This window comes from Balaenoptera borealis (assembly GCF_965194805.1).
Source record: "Balaenoptera borealis genome assembly, chromosome: 9".
Taxonomy (NCBI): Eukaryota; Metazoa; Chordata; class Mammalia; order Artiodactyla; family Balaenopteridae; genus Balaenoptera; species Balaenoptera borealis.
This window is the reverse complement of record NC_138873.1, coordinates 25,071,022-25,091,382: the sequence shown is the minus strand read 5'-3', so window position 1 is coordinate 25,091,382 and position 20,361 is coordinate 25,071,022. Positions and strand designations below refer to the sequence as shown.

Sequence of the window (20,361 nt, the reverse complement as noted above, 5' to 3'; positions counted from 1 at the left end):
GAAGCAGAATATTGTCAGCGCTCCATAAGGCCCCCCTCATGCCCCATCTCAATTACTATCCCCCACCACCCAACAAAGATAACCACTATCCTAACTTCTAACACCACTGATTAGTTTTGCCTGCTTTTAAACCTTTATGTAAAATGAATAATTGGCTATTTCACTCCACACTGTATTTGTGAGATTCAACCATACCCTTCCATGTAGTTGTTGGTTGTTCCTTCTCCTTGGTGGATAATTTCCATTTTTTGAATATGCTACAATTTATTAATCCATTCTAATGTTACTGGGCATCTGGGCGGCTCTAGTTTAGAAATATTATAAATAGTGCTGCCATGAATACTCAGTGAACATTTTGTACATGTCTCTTGGTGGATCTAGGTACCTTTTCTATTGGTATATACTCAGGATAGAATTGCTGTCCTGAAGGTCCTTCACAAAGATTTTTTTCTATTCATTACAAGAGAGACAATTATATTTTTAAAAATTAACCTTTCAATATAGTGTTATTATTTTCCTCATTCCAGGAACATGTAATTTATTAAGTAAATTTATTAGCCTATATGTCATGCTTTATTCTGGAATTATCTGTAACTACACGAACCAATACAGTAATCATTAACCATATAAAGTTATTGAGCATCTGACATGCACTCTAAGAGTAAAATACACAATAACTTTGAAGGCTTAGTACAAAACAAAGTTTATAATGTCTCATTAATAATCTAAAAATATTCACTACAAGTTGTAATGGTAGTATTTTAGATATACTGGGTTAAAGAAAACATTATATAAAAGTATATTATTAAAATTAATTTCACATGTTTCTTTTTTTAATGTGGCTCCTAGAAAATTTTAAATTACAGAAGTGGCTCCCAATTATATTTCTATCAAACAGTGCTGGTCTATACTATGTAATTAAATAAATGGATAAGGATTGTCTTAAAATTTTATATGTACATCGCTGAAACTTCTTTTTGACAAAGATCATGCTTTAGGCTACTTTGTACCCTCCAGTTTTGGCACATTGTTGCTGGTACATGCTTGATAGTTAATAAGTACTTCTTAACTGTTAAACTTTATTTTCTGTTTTTTAGGTTAAAATTCCACATTGCTTAGCTACATGATGATAATTTTTGTAAAAGAACAAGAAAAGATAATGGCAAAAATCTGCATGGAAACTGAAAGAGTAGGAATTAGGTATGAAAAATGTTACTTGGCAAGATTTTGATATTTCTTTCACTCAAAACAACTTTCTTGAATTGTAATTCTTTGTAGATTACATGAAGTTTATGTTATGCTTAGTGCAACATGTATAAACAAAGTATTTTAAAAGAGTGAATCCATTTTTATAGTAACAGGGACTTTTACTTGCTAAAAGTAATCGATTTCTCCCTCTCTCTCTCTCTCTTCTGTTTTCTCCCCATTGGCAAAGTACTGTGAAACACTACCTAGTTATAAAGAAGTGGCACAACTACAGACTGATTATTCATTTCACTGGATATTCTCCGAATGAAGAATTGTGGTCACTGCCACAAGCCAAAGTAGCCAGGTCCTGCTTAGAGAATTGCTAAATATGATCGTTTCTTGAATTATAATTTTTGCATTATGTAGACTTTGAAAGATATAAAATACTACCTCTCAGCTTTCTTCTAGTGAGAAAAAATTAGTCCTCAAACGTATGGTGGGATCACCTTAAACTTCATGTAACATGAGAAACCTTGACGAATCAGACCTTTGTTGAAGAGTAATCTTTTGGTGGTAGGGAACAGAGACTCATTCGAAGTCACACCCAAAGTCATAGGTGTTTATTGTGAAAGGGTAACTAGAACGCTCTTTGGGAAGTGGCGGGATCCAGTGCAGCCCTAGGGACCTGGATACTCATATCTTCCTGGGGAGCAGGTCTTTGTTGTTCTTAATATACCACTGGGTGTCAGCTTCCCATAGAGGCACTTCTACCACTTCCACCCCCATCCACCTTCTACTTCATCTTTGGTTTTTGCTTACTCCAGTGTTTGCTTTGTGGCGGCCCATTTTCCCTACTTCTGCCTCAGGCCCTCTCAGCTTCAGCCTTCCTGTCAGATAGCTCATTCTCTGTATTCTCCCCTTTCCGTTTCCAAGGGAGAATCTGATTGGCTTATCTAATGATCCGAGTCCTGGTTTGGTGAGGACTGTTTGTTCCAGGTCACCTCTTAGGGTGATGGCCAGTTTATGGACTGTGTCTCTTGGGTCACATGACCACTCTTAATCCAATCAGCTACGGCGGGGCGGGGCGGGGCGGGGCGGGGCGGGGGGGGGAGAAATTTGGGGGCAGTTATTTGTGCAACCTTTGTCCTAGGAATAGTTTGGGTCAGTTCTCTCAGCAGGGGCTCGGTTTCCTTTTTGAAGGGACGCCAGGTACAGCAAACATGTCACACGCATACACACACACAAACACACACTGATTAAAACAACAGTTACTAAAATAAAGGATGCATGAATAAAATGATTGAATTATGCGGTTACATGTAGGAAATAATAAAGAGGGGAAGAAATCTATATTGACCGGGACCAAGAATTAGCTTTGTCCACGTAAAGTTTCTTCGCAGTAGAACAAATTGGTTTTCAAACATGAATTTTCTTTTGCAAAACTGACCATCCTGTTGTCACGTCTGTAGCTTTCTGAAGGCTCCTGCTCCTGGCTTAACGTTCCTCCTAGGAGACCTCAGCATTCAGCACGTTGGGGACGCTTTGTTTCCTAAGTTAAGAGAGAGATCCTGGCAGGAAGTCAACGTCCAGGATCAGATGCTGGGTTTGGAGATTCCTGGCTCCGAGCGGCGCGTGGGGAAAGGCGGCGGTAATCGAAGCTGTGGGCGCGTTTTCCTAGAAGCCTCCAGCGCTCCGCCACCTGTCTGGAGTCTGCCCCCGTCTCGGGCATCTCCTCTCCTGAGTTTCCTCCTCATAGGCTCGTCCCTGGGAGTGTGGGCGGCCGCATTCCTGAGCACCGAAACTCTCACCCCCCTCCCCCCGCTAGCCTTCCTCCTCCTGCACACCAGCCTTTCTTTTCTGCCTCAGTCACTTCCTTCCTCAGCTTCTTCCTCCCCAGTGTGTTGAAGAAGATAACCAGCCCGCGCCGACGCAGCCCCAGTTTTCTCGGAAAAGAAAAGGAGGCGGAGAGGTGAGTGATTGCCCTGGGAAGATGTGGCCAGGTAGGTATGAAGGATGGACGGGGGTAGCCGGTGGAGGCCAAGCAGCCGGGGGGGTCGTGGGCTGCGGGTGGAGAGCCGGGACCGGGAGGGGGCTAAGACGCCCGGAGGGTATAACTGACCTTGGGCTGAGCGGGTGCGGGGGACCGGGTGGGCGCGCCCCTGCGCCCCCCAACTCTCCAGCGGACTTCCGCCCTCGGCTCACGTGACATTTTGCCGACCGGGGGCGGACAGGGCAGGGAGACCCGCAGCGCTTAAAGATTTTTACCGCGGAGCAACGTGTCCGCTTTGCGCTTGGGGAGCCAGTTCCGCAGAGCTGAGCGGGGACGGGCTGGGAGTGAGGGGACAGGTTCCCCCGAGGAATCTGGTGGCTTCAGGGCAGTGGACTCTGCGGCGCCGGCGGCGGGTGCGGATCTGTACGCTCCCGATTCTGTGTGCGGCGTGGGTGGTAGTGAGGGGACACCAGCGGCTCGGGGAGCCCCGGGCTGGGTCCGTTTGCGTCGCTCGGTTTGCGCGCTCGCTCTCGGGGCGCGCCGGGGGCGCACCGACAGCCGCGGAGCGCGGGCAGGCGGCGCTGGCGCGAGACTCTCGGAGACAAAGGCTTCCGGAATGCGGTTCTTCCTGGGGAGGTCGCCCGGGAGCCAGCCGTGCGCCCCGGAGCAGGGGGCCGAACCCCGCGCTCCCCAGCTCTGCACTGGTACCGGTGGTGACCGTGTGATGGCCCGCTGGGGACAGGGTTTTGGGACCCCTTCCGGGCCAGCTCCCAAACTTGGTACAGGGATGACCAAATATGGAGTGTGTGCGCGCCTGCGAGGGGCAGGAAGGAACCCAGTCATTCTTTGACCGGCACCAGCTGCTCGTCACGGATTGTGAAGGAGGGCTGGGAAACGGTGGCCAGCCCCAGTGTGGAGAGGTGGCTCCTGATTCCAAGATGTCCCCACCCCAGTAGGCTTATTCCCTGACATTAGAAAATGTCTAGGTATTGCCTCCAAACTTAAAAAAAAAAAAAACCCAACAAAACAAAACAAAAAAGGAACCAACCGCCCAAAGAAAAAAGCTATGAGAGTCCTTAAATATATTCTTAAGCGCATATTGATGGTGGAGCATTTCAGCATATGGCCCAGATGGCCCAGTGCTCCCACATTCCGCTTTCTTTGTGATTCCCACGCACAGTGCCTAATTGGATTCTGTCTCAATTAGAGGGCCCGACTAGCATCTGCCATCGCCTTCCCCTGAGCCTCCCACTGAGGGGCTCTTTCTTTCCCTTAGACTTGCTCTGCCCATGGCCTCTCATTGTTCTTGATCTTGCAGCTTAACACCAGTCCCAGGCTTCTGTCCTTATAAAATGTCATGGGCCTTCCAAGGATTGTGCAACAGAGTATTTTTTACTCCTTTGTCCTCATTAAATAATCAAATAAAGACGTAAACCATGCCAAATTATGTATGCTAGCAATAGTTTCTAAGCCTGTTTATTTTCCTACTCTGAAGGGTCAGTGCAGGGAACCTTTCTCACTTTGTAAGTGTCTGCCTTAGTAAGTACTTAGCATGTAATATTTCACACAAATACAACCCACTGTTATATTTAGTGCAGTTGGCATAATAACCAGCAAAAAAATAAAAAATAAAAAAATAAAAAAAAAAGGAGAAGAGCCAGAATGATGCAGTAGAAACGGCATTTAATTGTGGGAAAAGCCCCTCGGAGTCAGTTTCATCATCCATAAAATGGGGATAAATAATATTACTTCGTAAGGTTCTTAGGTTTACATGAATTAATGCAGATAAGGAGCCTCAAGTGTAATTAATTACAAAGAAATTCTGGTTGCCTTCCTGTCTTAAAATTGGATGAACATACATCTATCTGCTTAATGTGATCCAGGAATTCACACTACTTAAGGGCGGGATTTCCTCTTTGAGTCTCATTATTTTAGGAGAATTAGGTCTGAAGTGTGTGGCTGGTGTGGGGTGGAAGGAGTGGAAAACGATGTTAAAGAGATAAATATTCAGGTTGGGAGGAAATCAAAGCATCTGAGAATTGGAAAGGACTGTAATCCCCTTGGACATTTCCCTTTCTATTTTGTCCAGTGTGGGCTGATTTCTTCATCAACCCTCACAGATCCATACTACTACTGCAAACTTTATTCACTGTTAGACCGTTTTGATTGTTAGAGAAATTTTGTCTCATATGGCTTTCAAATCTGCCTTTCTGTTCCATCTATCCATCCTACCCAATAGAGCAACACAAAATAAGACTATTCACATAAGTACATAAAAGGAGCTTTAATTTTTAAAAAATAGAAGCAGGTCTTCTCTAGGCTAACTTTAAAAGTCAAGATTCTTTAGAGTGCAAGTGACAGAAACTTAAGCAAACCAGCACAAGCCAAACCGGGAAAGATTGGTTCATGTAACTGGAAAGTCCAAGGTCATATACAGACTCAATCATTGTTATGTGGCTGGATTTTTCTTTCTGTCAGCTTTATTCCTGGCAGGCTCTTTTCACATGGTAGCCATTTATATAAGGGATGTGAACTTATACCTTAAAACCCAGTAGGAAAGTGTCTTTTTATTAGTAGTTCTGGCAAAATTCATGGGCTGAACACATTGTTCAGGATGGGACCTATCCTATGTCCCAAACCAATTATTCTGACTTTGAACCACTCCTGGAGTCCAGGGTGAGGCTCTACCCAAGATACTTGGGTTTAGAGTAAGGAAGGAAAGGCTCTATCCAAACTAACATTAGACTGCTGGTGCCAGAAGGCGGAATGGGTGCTGAGCAGGGAAATATAACAGCTGTCCACCACACTGACATTAACAGGTTTTTTTCTTACCATTATTCTCATGGCATGTCTTTCAGTTGTGTCCTCTGGGTATGTTTTAGCTTTTTAGTGTCTCTCTTAAACTATCTTGAATTGAATATAATGTTATAATTTCACCAACACAAAGTTCCCACATTTGGACACTATAATTTTTGATATTCAGTTTTATGTAGATGCATTAACCTAAGATGTTGCATTTTATTGCAGTGTAGGCTTCTTAAATTATAAGATTTACATGAAAGTGTAGCAGTGTAGCAGTGTAGTGGTGCTTTTATTATTAGCTGATAGAAAATCTGGGGTCTCGATCAATATCATTTAAACATAGATGTCATTCTTGTTTTTTCAAAGCTACCAAGAATTAGTTACAATCTGTCTGAATAAAGTTGTTTCTTCCAAATCATCACCCCAGCGTAAACCATTCACACAATCCCACTCTTTTATTTGATTTGGAAAACTTATGATTTGCAAACAGACTGAATTGATTCCTCTTTTGCCCAGCTGCTCATACTTTCCAACCCTCATGTTGCTGTTTTCACTGTAAATTACTGCCTTCCTATAGAAACTCATTCTTCTTCCTTTACTTCTATACTTTACTTCTTTGATCCAACAAGGTTGGGTTTCTCTCCTCCAGCTCTACCTGCACCTTCCTATTTCTTGCTGTGTTTGTCTCCTCCCACTTTCTGTAGGTGTTTGCCACGCCCCTTTACCTTTTCTGTCTGAGTGCACTTCCTCCCTCTCAGAGCTCCTCTCTGTTCCTCACATAAATCAGCAGCTCCATGGTGACAACACCCACAGGTGTGGTTCCATCCCTTCTCATGTCTTTGCTCATTTTCCAGTCTGCAAACCAGTTATTTATTGAACTCCTGCTGTTGGTGCCAGACGTGGTCCAGCAGTGAGCATGACAGTCAGATCCCCGCATAGAGGAGCTCACTGTCTAGTGATAAAAACTGAGAAGCTGGTCATTCCAATCAAGTGAAATGAAGAGGGCACACATGCTGAGGGAACACACACGGGAGAGCTCTCCTACCCCAGGGATTCAGGGAGGGCTTCCTGCAGGAAGTTATATCTCAGCTGGGACTGGACGTATGGAAGTTAGCCCCAAGAAAGAGGAATAGCCAGAGTCCGGGTTGAAGAAGAAACAGGATATGTGAAGGCTGGAGGTGTGAGAGTGAGGGGCATTTGAGGAATAAAAAGAAGCCCCATGAAACTGCAGCCTGGATTCAAGGGGGTAGATTTGAGGCAGCTGGAATGGTGGAATGGTGGGCAGAGCCCAGCCCGTGGAGGACCTCATGAGCCCAGGGGATTCTCACAGCCGCTGTTAGTCCTGACCTCCTTATCCAAAGATGAATGGTTTTCATCACAGGCTCTCCATTACTGTCAGGTTGCACTGGGCACTGCTGGAGGAAGGGACCCAGAAGTCATCATTGCGCTGACCCCATGGTATTAAAATTGCCTTAGATCCACCTGGATCCGCCTTCCTTACTGGACCGCAGGCTCCCCGAGGGGATGGATTGTGTTGGTTTATCCTGGTACCACCAGCTTCTAGCTTAGGGCCTGCCCCAAATGTGCTGCGGTTTTGTTTTGTTTTTTGCTTCTGTGCTTTTGTATATACTCGTCCCTGTGCCTAGAACATTCTTTCCCAACTGTCTACAGGCCACTCCTCCCCAGTGACGAAAACTTCTGTGGCTTCCTCCTTTGTGTTCCCTTAATGCCTTGGACCCACCACTAAAAGAGTGCTTTCTTGTCACTTTGCTATTCATTCCAGGCCTCTCTCTGCTTCTGGATGGTGAGTTCCCTGAGGGCAGGTCCTGTGTCACTCACCTTTGTATTTTTGGTGCCCAGAGCCTGGGCTTAGAGTTCATAGTGGGTGCAAGGAGAATGGCTTCATTCTGCCCAGTAGACTGTGTAGAAGAAGAGTGAGATCAGCCCAGCGGGGCAGTTATAAAATTGGGGAAATGGAGATACTCTAGGGCCGGGTACATCATGCAAGTATTTTTAGGAAGAGGGCCACAGTAAATTAATAGCTACAAATGCTATATGAAAAAAAGAAAGGGCCCTTGAATTTTGCAAGGTGTGTTTAATGGAATGTAGAAACTGTAGTAATACACATGTATTTTTTTCTCCCTCAGGCAGCAATGAATGTGGATCACGAAGTTAACCTCTTAGTGGAGGAAATTCATCGTCTGGGTTCAAAAAGTAAGCATTATAACATGGATACAGTATTTCTTCTGAGTTTGTGTTACAGCAGGTAGGACTAACTTTTAGAGGCATATGAAGGGATCACCTAGGGATTCAGGACACAGTTATGGCAGCTCTTCTGTCAGCCTCAGGTGATAACTGCTCTCCGCCCTGAAGTGATTTCTGGAGACACAGAGCCACTGGGGTATTGTGTTTCTTATACAAAGAATGGTTGAGATATTTCATTATCCTTTGAATGGAAAGAAAATTGCTGTGCTTCCGTAACCTAGCTGCATTGAAATCTTGTAATTAAATCGTGTTCAAATTTTTATTTGTCACACCATTAAAATTCATTTTTTTCTGCTTTACCCTGCCACCATTTTGCAAATTGCCAAATGACTAGGGACTCGGATTGAAATTTTAATAAATTGTCTTTATTTTCTCCAAGTTTTTGAGTTTTGTCTAATCAGGTGTTTATGTGTATATAACTAAAAGAACCCATCCTTTAGGTAGTTTTCTTTTAAAGTTAGCTTTCCCCCTAGCAGCATATAAACAGCTATTGTGAAATTTGTGACATGTAAAATTGGTAGTATTAGTGTTCTTTTCCTAAGTTGTAATGAAAGCAAGTGTTATGCTTGTAGCTGTAAGTATTTTGTGCATCTCAGACCAGACATACAAGAGTTCGGGGAGCATTTCGAAGATTGTAAGAGCAATAGATACATTCAGCAACAACTGGGATAATGGAACCCAAAACCCAATTACATCATATAAGTGAAAAACAACTTTAAAAAGTACCTTGAAAGAGTTGCTTGTCATTATAGCTTGATTCTTCTTACTTATAGCTCTGTCTACTTATGAATCACGAATCATTTGAAATAACAAGAGGTACCTTGAAAATTCCATTAAGCCATTAGTATCAAATGTCCCCTGTATTTTTCTGTTGCTGATGTAACAGTACTATAAACTTTGTGACATGAAGCAACACATTTAATATCTTTTTTAAAAAATATATTTTATTGAAGTGTAGTTGATTTACAACATTGTATTAATTTCTTCTGTACAGCAAAGTGATTCAGTTATATATATGTATATATATTCTTTTTCATATTCTTTTCCATTATGGTTTATCACAGGATATTGAAATAGTTCCCTGTGCTATACAGTACGACCTTGTTGTTTACCCATTCTATACACAATAGTTTGCATCTGCTAACCCCAAACTCCCAATCCATTCCTCCCCCATATACCCTCCCACTTGGCAACCACAAGTCTGTTCTCTATGTTTGTGAGTCTGTTTCTGTTTTGTAAATAAGTTCATTTGTGTCATATTTTAGATTCTACATATAAGTGATATCATATGGTATTTGTCTTTCTCTTTCTGACTTACTTCACTTAGTATGATAATCTCTAGGTCCATCCATGTTGTTGCAAATGGCATTATCTCATTCTTTTTTTATGGCCGAGTAGTATTCCATTGTATATATGTTCCACATCTTCTTTATCCATTCACCTGTCGATAGACATTTTGGTTGCTTCCATGTCTTGGCTATTGTGAATAGTGCTGCTATGATCATAGAGGTGCATGTATCCTTTTGAATTATAGTTTTGTCCACATTTAATATTTTAGTGGTCATGTAGGTTGGGAGTCTGTCTCAGTCTGTTTGGGCTGCTGTAACAAAATACCCTGGACTGGGTGACTTATAAACAGCAGAAATTAATTGCTCATAGTGCTGAAAGCTGGAGGTCCGAGATCAGGGTGCCGGCATGGTCAGCTTGGAGTCCTCTTCCAGGTCTCAGACTTCTTATATCTTCTCATGGTGAAAGAGACTAGGGATCTCTTTGCAGCCTTTTTATCTATCTATCTATATCTATCTATCTATCTATCCATCTATCTATCATTGTGGTAACATTGGTTTATAAGATTGTGTAAGTTTCATGTGATACAACACAGCATGCTCTTCTGTTTGGTTTGGTTTGTTCATTTATTTTGGGGGTTTTGTTTGTTTTTTATATTCCACATACGAGTGAAATCATATGGCATTTGTCTTTCTCTGTCTGACTTACTTCACTTAGCATAATACCCTCAAGGTGCATCCATGTTGTCACAAATGGCAAGGTTTAATCTTTTTTTTTATGGCTGATGAAATCTTGCAGCCTCTTTTATAAGACATTAATCCTTATGACTCATGACTTTACACCCTGACACCCCCCCATGACTTTGGCACCTCCCAAAGGCCCCATCTACTAATATCATTACCTTGTGGGGTTAGGATTTCCACATATGAATTTTGGAAGAATACAGCCATTCAGACCACAGCAGAGTCTGATAAAGGTCACCTGGGCTAAAATCAAGGTGTTGGCAGGGTGCATCCCTTTCTGGAAGCTCTAGAGAATCTGTTTCCTAGCCTTTTTTCTAGCTTCCAGAGGCAGTCTGCCTTCCTCGGCTCATGGTTCCCTTTCTCCATCCTCAGCTTGCTAAGTTCTCACATTGCATCACTCTAATCAAACACATGAACAATCTTTCCTAATCCCATTCTTCTCCCACCCACTTCACCATATTCACTCGATGGAAGTTCAGTGAGTCTTTTTATTTATTTATTTGTTTGTTTATCTATTTTTGGCTGCATTGGGTCTTCATTGCTGGGCGCGGGCTTTCTCTAGTTGTGCTGAGAGGGGGCTACTCTTCTCTGTGGTGAGCGAGCTTCTCATTGCAGTGGCTTCTCTTGTTGCGGAGCACGGGCTCTAGGCGCTCAGGCTTCAGTAGTTGTGGCACGTGGGCTCAGTAGTTGTGGCTTGTGGGCTCTAGAGCACAGGCTCAGTAGTTGTGGCCCACGGGCTTAGTTGCTCCACGGCATGTGGGATCTTTCTGGACCAGGGATCAAACCCATGTCCCCTGAATTGGCAGGTGGATTCTTAACCACTGTGCCACCAGGGAAGTCCCTCAGTGAGTCTTATTTTCGATAGTGATGCCCCTACCTGTGTTCCTCATTTCTACATTCTCAGTTTCTCCTGAGCTCTGTGACGAGCTCTGTCACTCTTGGAAGTAGTACTATTGTTTGGATTGTTAAAGATACTAAAGATGTATTTCCAAAGATTTGTTGGATTTTCTTATTAGATCTTTCTCCATGTCAGCTTAGTGTTTATTGGTCACATTCAATTGCATTTAAAAGTCTAACCTCTATATCCCTAGCACAGTGTTATTATTTGCTAAGGCAAACTGAACCTGCACTTCAAAATGAGCAGCTTTACAAACTAGATGACTACAAAGTAATTATCCTAACTTCTACAAGGATGAAAATATTTTGAACATTGCAACTTCACTAGGCCTCCTTGACTTACCTGTTCCTGGTAATAGATGACTTTTAAGTTGGAAAGCATCTATGGAGATATGTTATCTACTGACAGGTTATGGTTATTTATGTTGTGTCTGGAATAATTTTGACTAACCTATGATTTAGATTAATCATATTTAGACTAATCTAAATATGATGTATTAGCCGAAGTTGGAGATTGATGAATTTAGTTTTACCTGTTTCTTTTAAAATAAAGTTCTTTAAAGTCTCTCATTTTTCATCCTGTAGAAAAGAATTAAGTGGATAAAGATTATTTGGAGATTTAAACTCCTGCGTTTAACAAATATTTCTTGAGTGCTGCCTTTGTGCTCAAGTGCTGGAGATGGGAAAATAAACAAAATTCCATCTCAGCCCTTGCGGACCTCTTTAGGTATCGAGAAGACAGATAAACTGGAAACGTGTATTGAGAAGTGGTTAAGAGTGTGTGCTCTGGGGGACTTCCCTGGTGGCTCAGTGGTTAAGAATCCACCTGTCAATGCAGGGGACACGGGTTCAAGCCCTGATGCGGGAAGATCCCACATGTCGTGGAGCAACTAAGCCCGTGAGCCGCAACTACTGAGTCTGCACTCTAGAGCCCGCGAGCCACAACTACTGAAGCCTGCATGCCTAGAGCCCGTGCTCCACAACAAGAGAAGCCACCGCAATGAGAAGCCCGTGCACCACAACGAAGAGTAGCCCTCGCTCACCGCAACTAGAGAAAGCCCGCGCCCAGCAATGAAGACCCAATGCAGCCAAAAATAAATAAATAAATAAATTTATTTTAAAAAAAGGAGTGTGTGCTCTGGAGTCAGACTCTGGGAATGAATCCTAGCTCTTCCGTATTCTTGCTGTGTGACCTTGGGCACATTTCTAAACTTTTCTGACTACTACTCTTTCAATGAGTATTGAAGACATTTGTTTCTCACACTTTAAAATCTCTAAAATAAGGACGTATTTTGTGATGCATGGTGTGCTATTGTTAAATTGGAAGTTTAATTGGAACATAAAGTAATAGTGCTGTCTTGCAATCAATTGTGTCTTATCTTTGACAAAATGGTTAAGTGAGTTTTAATGATTGTAAAATGCATTGAACGGTTCAATAAATGCATTCAATGTTACTCAGTAAATGTTAGCTATTATTACTGTAATTGATGGTGAATGCTTTGACTGATATATACTCAATTTTATAAGAAGAGCTTTAATAGCTCGACTGAAGTAATCATGGATGACTTCTCAGAGAAGGTGACGTTTGAGTCCATTTTTGAAGAAAAAAGAATTTAGCTAAAAAAGAGGGTCTAGGATGCTGGGTAGATGGCTCAATATGGGCAAAGTTACCAGGGGAGGTGACTCCTGTCACCTTGGGTAACACCAACGTGCTAATTTTGACTGTATCACAAGGTGCATGGAACATTATGGCAGGAATCAGGTGAGAGATGAGTGCAAGGGCCAGAGGATGGAGAGTCTTAATTGTGAGGCCATGGTCTTCACTTCAGTTTGAAGGTGATAGGGAGCTATTGAAAGATTAGAGTAGAAGAATATCAATTTAAGTTTGCATCATACAAAGTTTCTTCCACATTTTAAATTCTGCATCAATGTAGAGGGTGTATTTGGGGTAAACATGGAGAAGGGGAAACTGATAAGGAGTCTTGCAGTTAGCCACATGAGAATCAGTTTGGGCCTGAACCAAGGAATTAATGAAGAGGAGAGGCTAGAGCAACAGAAGATACAAAGAAGGTGGCATCACCTGGACATTTGTCAGATTGAGGGGTGAGTGGGCAGGAGAACTCTGAGATTACAGCCAGGTTTCTGCCTTTGGTACCTTTAAAAACTTAACCTAAATTGAGAATTTACCATAGGCTGGCACTCTATAAAAGACTTTACCTATATTCCATCTTTTAATCTTTGCAATAACCCTGTGAGGGGTATTTTTACCCTCATAACTGCAACTCAGATTGCTTGAAGGACCTGCCAGGTTACCAGCAGCTGCACTGATTCCTGTAATCAGTGAAAGATTCTCATTGCAAACAGAGGGTTGTGCAGCTAGAAGTTAAGAAATCAAACAGGTGCAGGAATTCCTTGCGGGCCAGTGGTTAGAACTCTGAGCTTTCACTGCCGAGGGCGCAGGTTCAATCCCTGGTCGGGGAACTAAGATCCCGCAAGCCACGAGGCGCGGCCAAAAAAAAAAAAAGGGAAATCAAACAGGTGCATCTTTGCTTTCCAGGCCAAGCATTCTCTGTTTTCCTTTACAAACTTATTTCCTTCTTCTCCTCTTAGATGGTTTACTTGCAGTGAGTAAATCAGCCACTCTAATTACTGTTCTCCTAGACACTTACTTGTTTCACCTGTACCTAATGGCACATACCCCATTTCTCTCATTCGTAACTGAACCAATGTTAACTGATGAATGGATAAATAAAATGTATTATATCCATAAAAAAAATAATTGAACCAATAATGATCATTGATCAGGTGCTTAGCATGTGCTGGGCACTGTGCTTTGTGCTTTAGAACTGTGTCCCCAACCTCACAGTGTGGGAGGTATTAAGATCCCCTTTATACAGATGAGGAAACTGAGGCTTAGGGAGCTTACATAAAAGTTCTCAAGGCCAAGCAACTAGCAGATGGCCAGGATTTCAACTGAGGACTGTCAAGTTTTTTTAAAAAGCTCTGTGTTATACTCCCTTTAAAGTCCAGAACAGGTACTGCCCATCATGAAGTCTTCCCTTCCCATTCTAGCCCAGTCATCTTGTTCTTGACATCCAATCACGTACTGCTTTGTGCTGTTGTTTTACTGTATGTTTATTTCCTTGTGGGAATGGAAGCCATTTCTTTGATAGCTAGAAAGTGATTCTATACTTCCTTCTCTCTGCCTCTAGTGCCCAGCACAGGGCTGCACCCACAGTAGGAGTTTACTAAGCTGCAGGCTATAAGCTCTAGCAGGGGAGCGCAGGAACTCAAGAACCCTTCTCACTGTGATGGCCATCTACTTGACAGGGGGCGCAGCTTTGGGAGGGAAGAACTTGGAGCAGTGCAGTAGGATGGGACTGGGTCAAGGGTTCAGCCAGGTAGATCAAAGGATACAGCCAACAGTTGGAAGGTGTCCTAGATTACCCTTTAAGACTTCAGTTGATTGACTTTTAGCCAAAGATCCACCTTTTGTTTACCTTAATTTAAAAAAAAAACTTTTTTTTAGAACAGTTTTAGATTTGCAATAAAATTGAGAGGAAGGTGTAGAGATTTTCCATATACCCTCTGACCCCCGCACATACATAGTCTCCCCCATTATCAACATCCCCCACCAGAGGGGTACCTTTGTTACAGTTGATGACTCTACATTGACATATCATTATCACCCAGAGTCCATGGTTTACATCACATTTCACTCTTGGTATTGTACATTCTGTGGGTTGACTAATGCTTAAGGACGTGTCTCCATCATTATAGTATCATAGAGTATCTTCACTGCTTTAAAAATTCTCTGTGCTCTGCCTGTTCATCTCTCCCGTATCCTAACCACTGAAAACCACTGATCTTTTTACTTAGTTTTCTCTTTTTCCATAGTTTTGCCTTTTCCAGGATATCCCATAGTTGGAATCATAGAGCATGTAGCTTTTTCAGATCGCTTTCTTTCACTAAGTAATACATATTTAAGGTTCCTCCATGTTTTTCATGACTTGATAGCTCATTTCTTTTTAGTGTTTACCTTAACTTTTAACATCTATATTAAAAACTGGCCTTCAAACTAGATAATCTAGGGATTCTGGTAAGTAAAGATTTCTTCATTTTTAAGGTCACCACTCCTTCCCTGGGGCTTCTGTGCATGTTCAGAACACACTTAGAGAAACACTCCTCCTGAGCCGGGGTTTCTCTTGTACTTGTTATTTTTATCGATTCAACAACTAACATTAAAAAATCGAAATTTAGACAGAGAGGAATTGTCCACTGTAGTGCTGTAACACATTCACTTTTTTTTTTTTGCCATACCGTGTGGCATGCTGGATCTTAGTTCCCCGGCTAGGGAGACCAGGGATTGAACCTGTGTCCCCTGCAGTAGAAGCACGGAATCTTAACCACTGGACCTCCAGGGAAGTCCCACACATTCACTTTTTGTTACTGTTTCTTAGTTCTCTTCCACTCTCTATCCAGATGATACTGAAGCTAGGAGATGTAGCACACATTGCATTTATTCTATCACTTTTTGAATCTGGCAAGAGGTTTCACTGAATTTTTGACTGTTGACTGTTAAACTGTAATCTTGGTTAACCTTCAGTTAGATGTTTATGAAAGATTATGTGTATCTGCCACACATGGTGGCAAGAAACAGACTTTGCACCGGCTAACCTTGTGTTTTCTCAAACTAGATGCTGATGGAAAATTAAGTGTGAAATTTGGGGTCCTCTTCCGAGATGACAAATGTGCCAATCTCTTTGAAGCACTGGTAGGAACTCTCAAAGCTGCAAAAAGAAGGAAGATGATTACGTACCCAGGAGAGCTACTTTTGCAAGGTGTTCATGATGATGTTGACATTATATTGCTGCAAGATTAATGTGGCTTGCATAGCTTTGTTTATTGTGTTTTTTGTTTGTTTGTTTCTGGTAAACTGGAATATTACATCAAAGGACAAACATATTAGCATACTTAATGTATTTTTATAGAACTTTATAAACAAAAGGAGACTCATTTTAGAAGCCTGTCCTTTTTTATATCTTGAAAGCAAATTTATGTATTACACTGTAAAATAAACAAAACCTATTATTTTTCTCAGGAATCTGGCTGGAAAATGTAGGCAATGAGGCTCTTTTGGTGGGGATGCAAGAGTGTTTGTTTCATAAATCATTCTTAGATAATTTCTACAGACATTTGACATTCTTTGAAATCAAGAAGCAAACTTGAAGACCAGCTCCCACAATGAATGTAATGTTTATGTAATAAAAGCATGTAACTCTCTTAAAATTGCCTTATTGCCTTATTTTGTCATTTGAGATTTATGTATCTCTCAGAATCAAGTTTTTGCATCAAGATTAGGTAACTGCAGTAAAAGTTATCTTAATTTGAAGAAAAATTCTCTTAAAACTACAGAATTTAAAAAGTAGGGATGGTTAGTGTTATGATTTGGCCCTATAAAAAATATTAATTTTGATGCCTATATTGTGCTTGCCACTGGGTTAGGGGACATGCCCCCAAAAATGTAACCTAAAAACTTCACTTTCTAATTGGATTAGTTAGACCAACCTGAAATAATACAGGATTATCCGTGATTGCATGTTGCAGCTTGTAGCACAGAGCTGAAAATGATACAGAATCTCAAGGAGGATAAGATCAGTGAAAGGCATGATGGTTGGAAGAGGTATAGAGGAGGTGGAATTTGCAGGATTGGAGCTGATTATATCCAGAGGGAAAAAGATGGGATGGATGAGGGTGATGACTCAAGGTAAGGCAGAGGGACGTGAATTAGCAAGGCATGATCTTGTGAAAGGTAGGATGTCAGGTTGACTGGAATGTTAGGAAGAGAGGTGATTCAGTTTGGCTAATTAAGGTGGAACCTGGGAAGCCAGGGAGAGGAGTCTGGGGAAAAATTGGAGCAGGGAAGTTCCATGATGAAAGTGATGTTTAGTGAAGGTAGCTCTGCCACTGGTAACTAGGGTGGACTGTGGAGAGTGCAGAGGTAGTCAGACAAGCCAGCAAAAACATTGCTCAAGAATCTCATGGCGGTGGTGATAATGGGAAGGCAGAGGAAGGATGGAGTCCAAGCACATTTTAAAGGAAATTGAAACTTTGTCACCAGTACCTTTTCTTTTGTGACAGGACCCTAATTCAAACTAGACTAAAGAACAACAGAATTCACTGGTACTTCATAGTCACTGCTAACATTTATCAGGCATTTATTATGCTAATCCTCATATAACCCTGTGAGGTAGGTATTATAGATGAGGTAAGAGAGATACGGAAGAGTTAAGAGCTTCTCCAAGTTTACCTAGCCAGAAAGTGGGCAAGTCAGGATTTTGAAGTTTGACTCATCTAACTGGCAAGTCCAGGGATGGGATGGACTTCAGGCATGGCTGGCTCCAGGGACTCAAACACCATTGTTTAAACACTCTGACTTTCCATATTGGCTCTGATGACTTCTTTGGTTTATTCTCATTCTCTTTCTACTCTAAATATGTCTCCTGCATATAGATGCCTGCAGGTAGTTGCAAATTCGTCTACTCCTAGATTAGCAACTCTAGCAGAGAGAGAATTATATATTAATTATGAATTCAAAGAAAGGAACTCTGACTGGCTCCACTTGCAGCATAAATCTACCCCTCTGATCAATAACATTTGCCAGAGGGATGAGATATCTTGAATGACCTGGGTCATATGCTTGTTTCTGAGTGAGGATTGGGTAGGAGACTGTGCTTCACAGCCTCACCTCAAATAGGAGAGTTCCCCAAAGGGAAGGATGCTAAGTAATATGGGAACAACACAGGTTGAATATAGATACAAGAGATCTTTTGAGGATGAATCCATAAAATATATATGTGGCAGAAAACAAAGATAAATGAGAAGAAATGGTCAAAAGCTCCTACTCGTGTGGCCTTAGTAACTGAGAGAATAACGTGTTAGCAGAGATAGGGAAATTGAGTGGAGCAGGAGGGCTGGTTTTAGGGAGAGTTACATTTGGACATGGTGAACTTGGAGTGTTTGGACCGGAAATGTGTAGTAAGCAAGTGAGGATTTGGTTCTGGAACTCAGGTGAAGGTTCAGGAATATCGATAGAGACCTGAGAATTATGGTTCAGGATTGATTTCCATCTCAATTTTGAAATGTATAGATAATCATAATTCTGCCCCTATTATTATCTTTAAGTTGAAATTTTAATTATTAGGCATTTAGAAAACACAAAAGACATACAATCTACAGGCTTTGTAAAAGGCTGGGCTGAGAAACTGAAGCAATTTTTAAAGGAAAGCAATCTGGGAAACTCACAAGTCTGATGGCATTTTTTTGAGAGCAGGTTGACCTCATAGTCAAAGACTTCCTTAAAAAATCTTCAGAAGTTGAAATAGTTACTTAGTTTGTCACTTTGTTAAGTATCTCCTTGGTGAGTATCCAATGAAGTTTCGAAGTTTCAAACCCATAATGATTTAGAATTTGAGAAATATATTCCAGAAAAAATATATCCATGGGGTTATTTAGTTATTTTGAGAAAATTCATAGAACAGCATTCCTATCTACTCCTGACATCCATAATATAGTTTTATGTATTTTCCTTTAGATTCAAGATGGTCCATTCCTTTGTAACGATTTAATATATGGATAGTTCTTATTTGGATCATGGTCTTAAAATTCATAATCATAAATTTGATTTCTTTTGATCCAGAATCACAGTGCAAATACTTTTTCTTGGCCATAAACTGCATTCCACTTAATCATCTCACTAATGAGTGTCATTGGCTATAGGTGGATGGGAATTAGAAATTATAAACAATTATACACAAACATTTCTTCATTCTTGCAACAAAAATGTACAGGATCTACTTTGTTCAAGTCACTGTGCTAGGCATTAGGGGTTATTATTATTCTCAAAGAGAAGCAAATAATTTGCACAATATATATTAAATATAGAAGAAGCTTTGGGTAAATGATAGAGGGATACAGGTGCAAAAATGATGAATTGTTACAGGGTGGACTGGGGTGAAGTGAAGTTTGCCTTAAAGCAGGAGAATGATCCAAAGGACTTTACTGGTGGAGTTGTTTCTGCCTACAAAGGTAGAGAAAGGCAGGTAACTTAAGGTAAGGAAGGAAAGGGGAGTATTGGGAGCTGAGGCTGGAAAGGATTGGGACATTAGTTTGAACCCTTAAGACAGAAGAAATAATTCTAAGTGTATGTCTTAATAATAGTGAATTACAAAGAACTGTAAAAAAAAACTTATATGAAATAATTTGATAAGTACCACTCATTATGAAGTAACTGGAAAGGATTGGGACATTAGTTTGAACCCTTAAGACAGAAGGAACAATTCTAAGTGTATGTCTTAATAATAGTGAATTACAAAGAACTGTGAAAAAAAAAACTTATATGAAATAATTTGATAAGTGCCACTCATTATGAAGTAACTTTAATTTGTAAGATCTGTAACAGTGCTATTTTGTATACTGAGATTATACAAAACAATCTATAATTATAGCTTGTCTTCAGAGTGAATGACTGTTAATTGAAAAATTGATTAATGTTACCACTTGTGCAAACTCAAATTTCCTTAAGTTCCCGTCATAGAAATTCCAAGCACTCCTTCGTGTGCTGGAGGCACAATTTAAAAATGTTACAGAAATGTTGATTTGAGGAATTGGTCTTAAGTGAACACTCACATCCCAGATTTCCCTGGTTTCTGAGCTGCTTCCTACGGTTCCAGACAATAAGGGAAAAAAAGGCCTATGGACGGACAGACAAAATACAAACATATGTGATGGCAAAGGAACAAGCCTGCTTTTCTGTGTGGCACGCGGGGTTGACCTCATTAATTTATAGCCTCGTATATCTAGAAAAAGTCAAGAGAAAGGCATGTACCTTTAATTTATTTGTCGTCGGATAATCTTGGAGTTTCCTTTTCCTTAACAAAAGATATAAATAACTCTTCAAAGAAAACTCACTCCTCAGGAGCCTTTTATGATAAGAAATCAGAAAAGACCACATTTTTTACGGAAGATGATTTTGTACGAAAAGTCCTCTCTTGTAGCTTTTGTGTATCTCTAGCAGCCTCAACAAAAGGGTTCTTAAATTTTTTTACCCCTGTAGTTCTCCTTTTAGTGACTGTTGTAGTGAGACACTTTTGGCTGGAAGGAATGGAGGCTCTTCGCTGGGTAACGGGG

The 20,361-nt window shown here is 41.1% G+C and overlaps 1 protein-coding gene across 1 annotated transcript; it reads left to right on the top strand.

Moving 5' to 3' along the window:
• Positions 1 to 2,778: 2,778 nt before the first annotated feature.
• On the top strand, positions 2,779 to 16,461 carry ABRACL (ABRA C-terminal like). Its single transcript, XM_082405158.1, has 4 exons — positions 2,779 to 3,157; positions 7,652 to 7,784; positions 8,128 to 8,194; positions 15,870 to 16,461. The coding sequence occupies exons 2-4, from the start codon at positions 7,782 to 7,784 to the stop codon at positions 16,052 to 16,054; spliced, it is 255 nt and encodes an 84-aa protein (XP_082261284.1). The 5' UTR covers positions 2,779 to 3,157; positions 7,652 to 7,781; the 3' UTR covers positions 16,055 to 16,461.
• Positions 16,462 to 20,361: the final 3,900 nt, after the last annotated feature.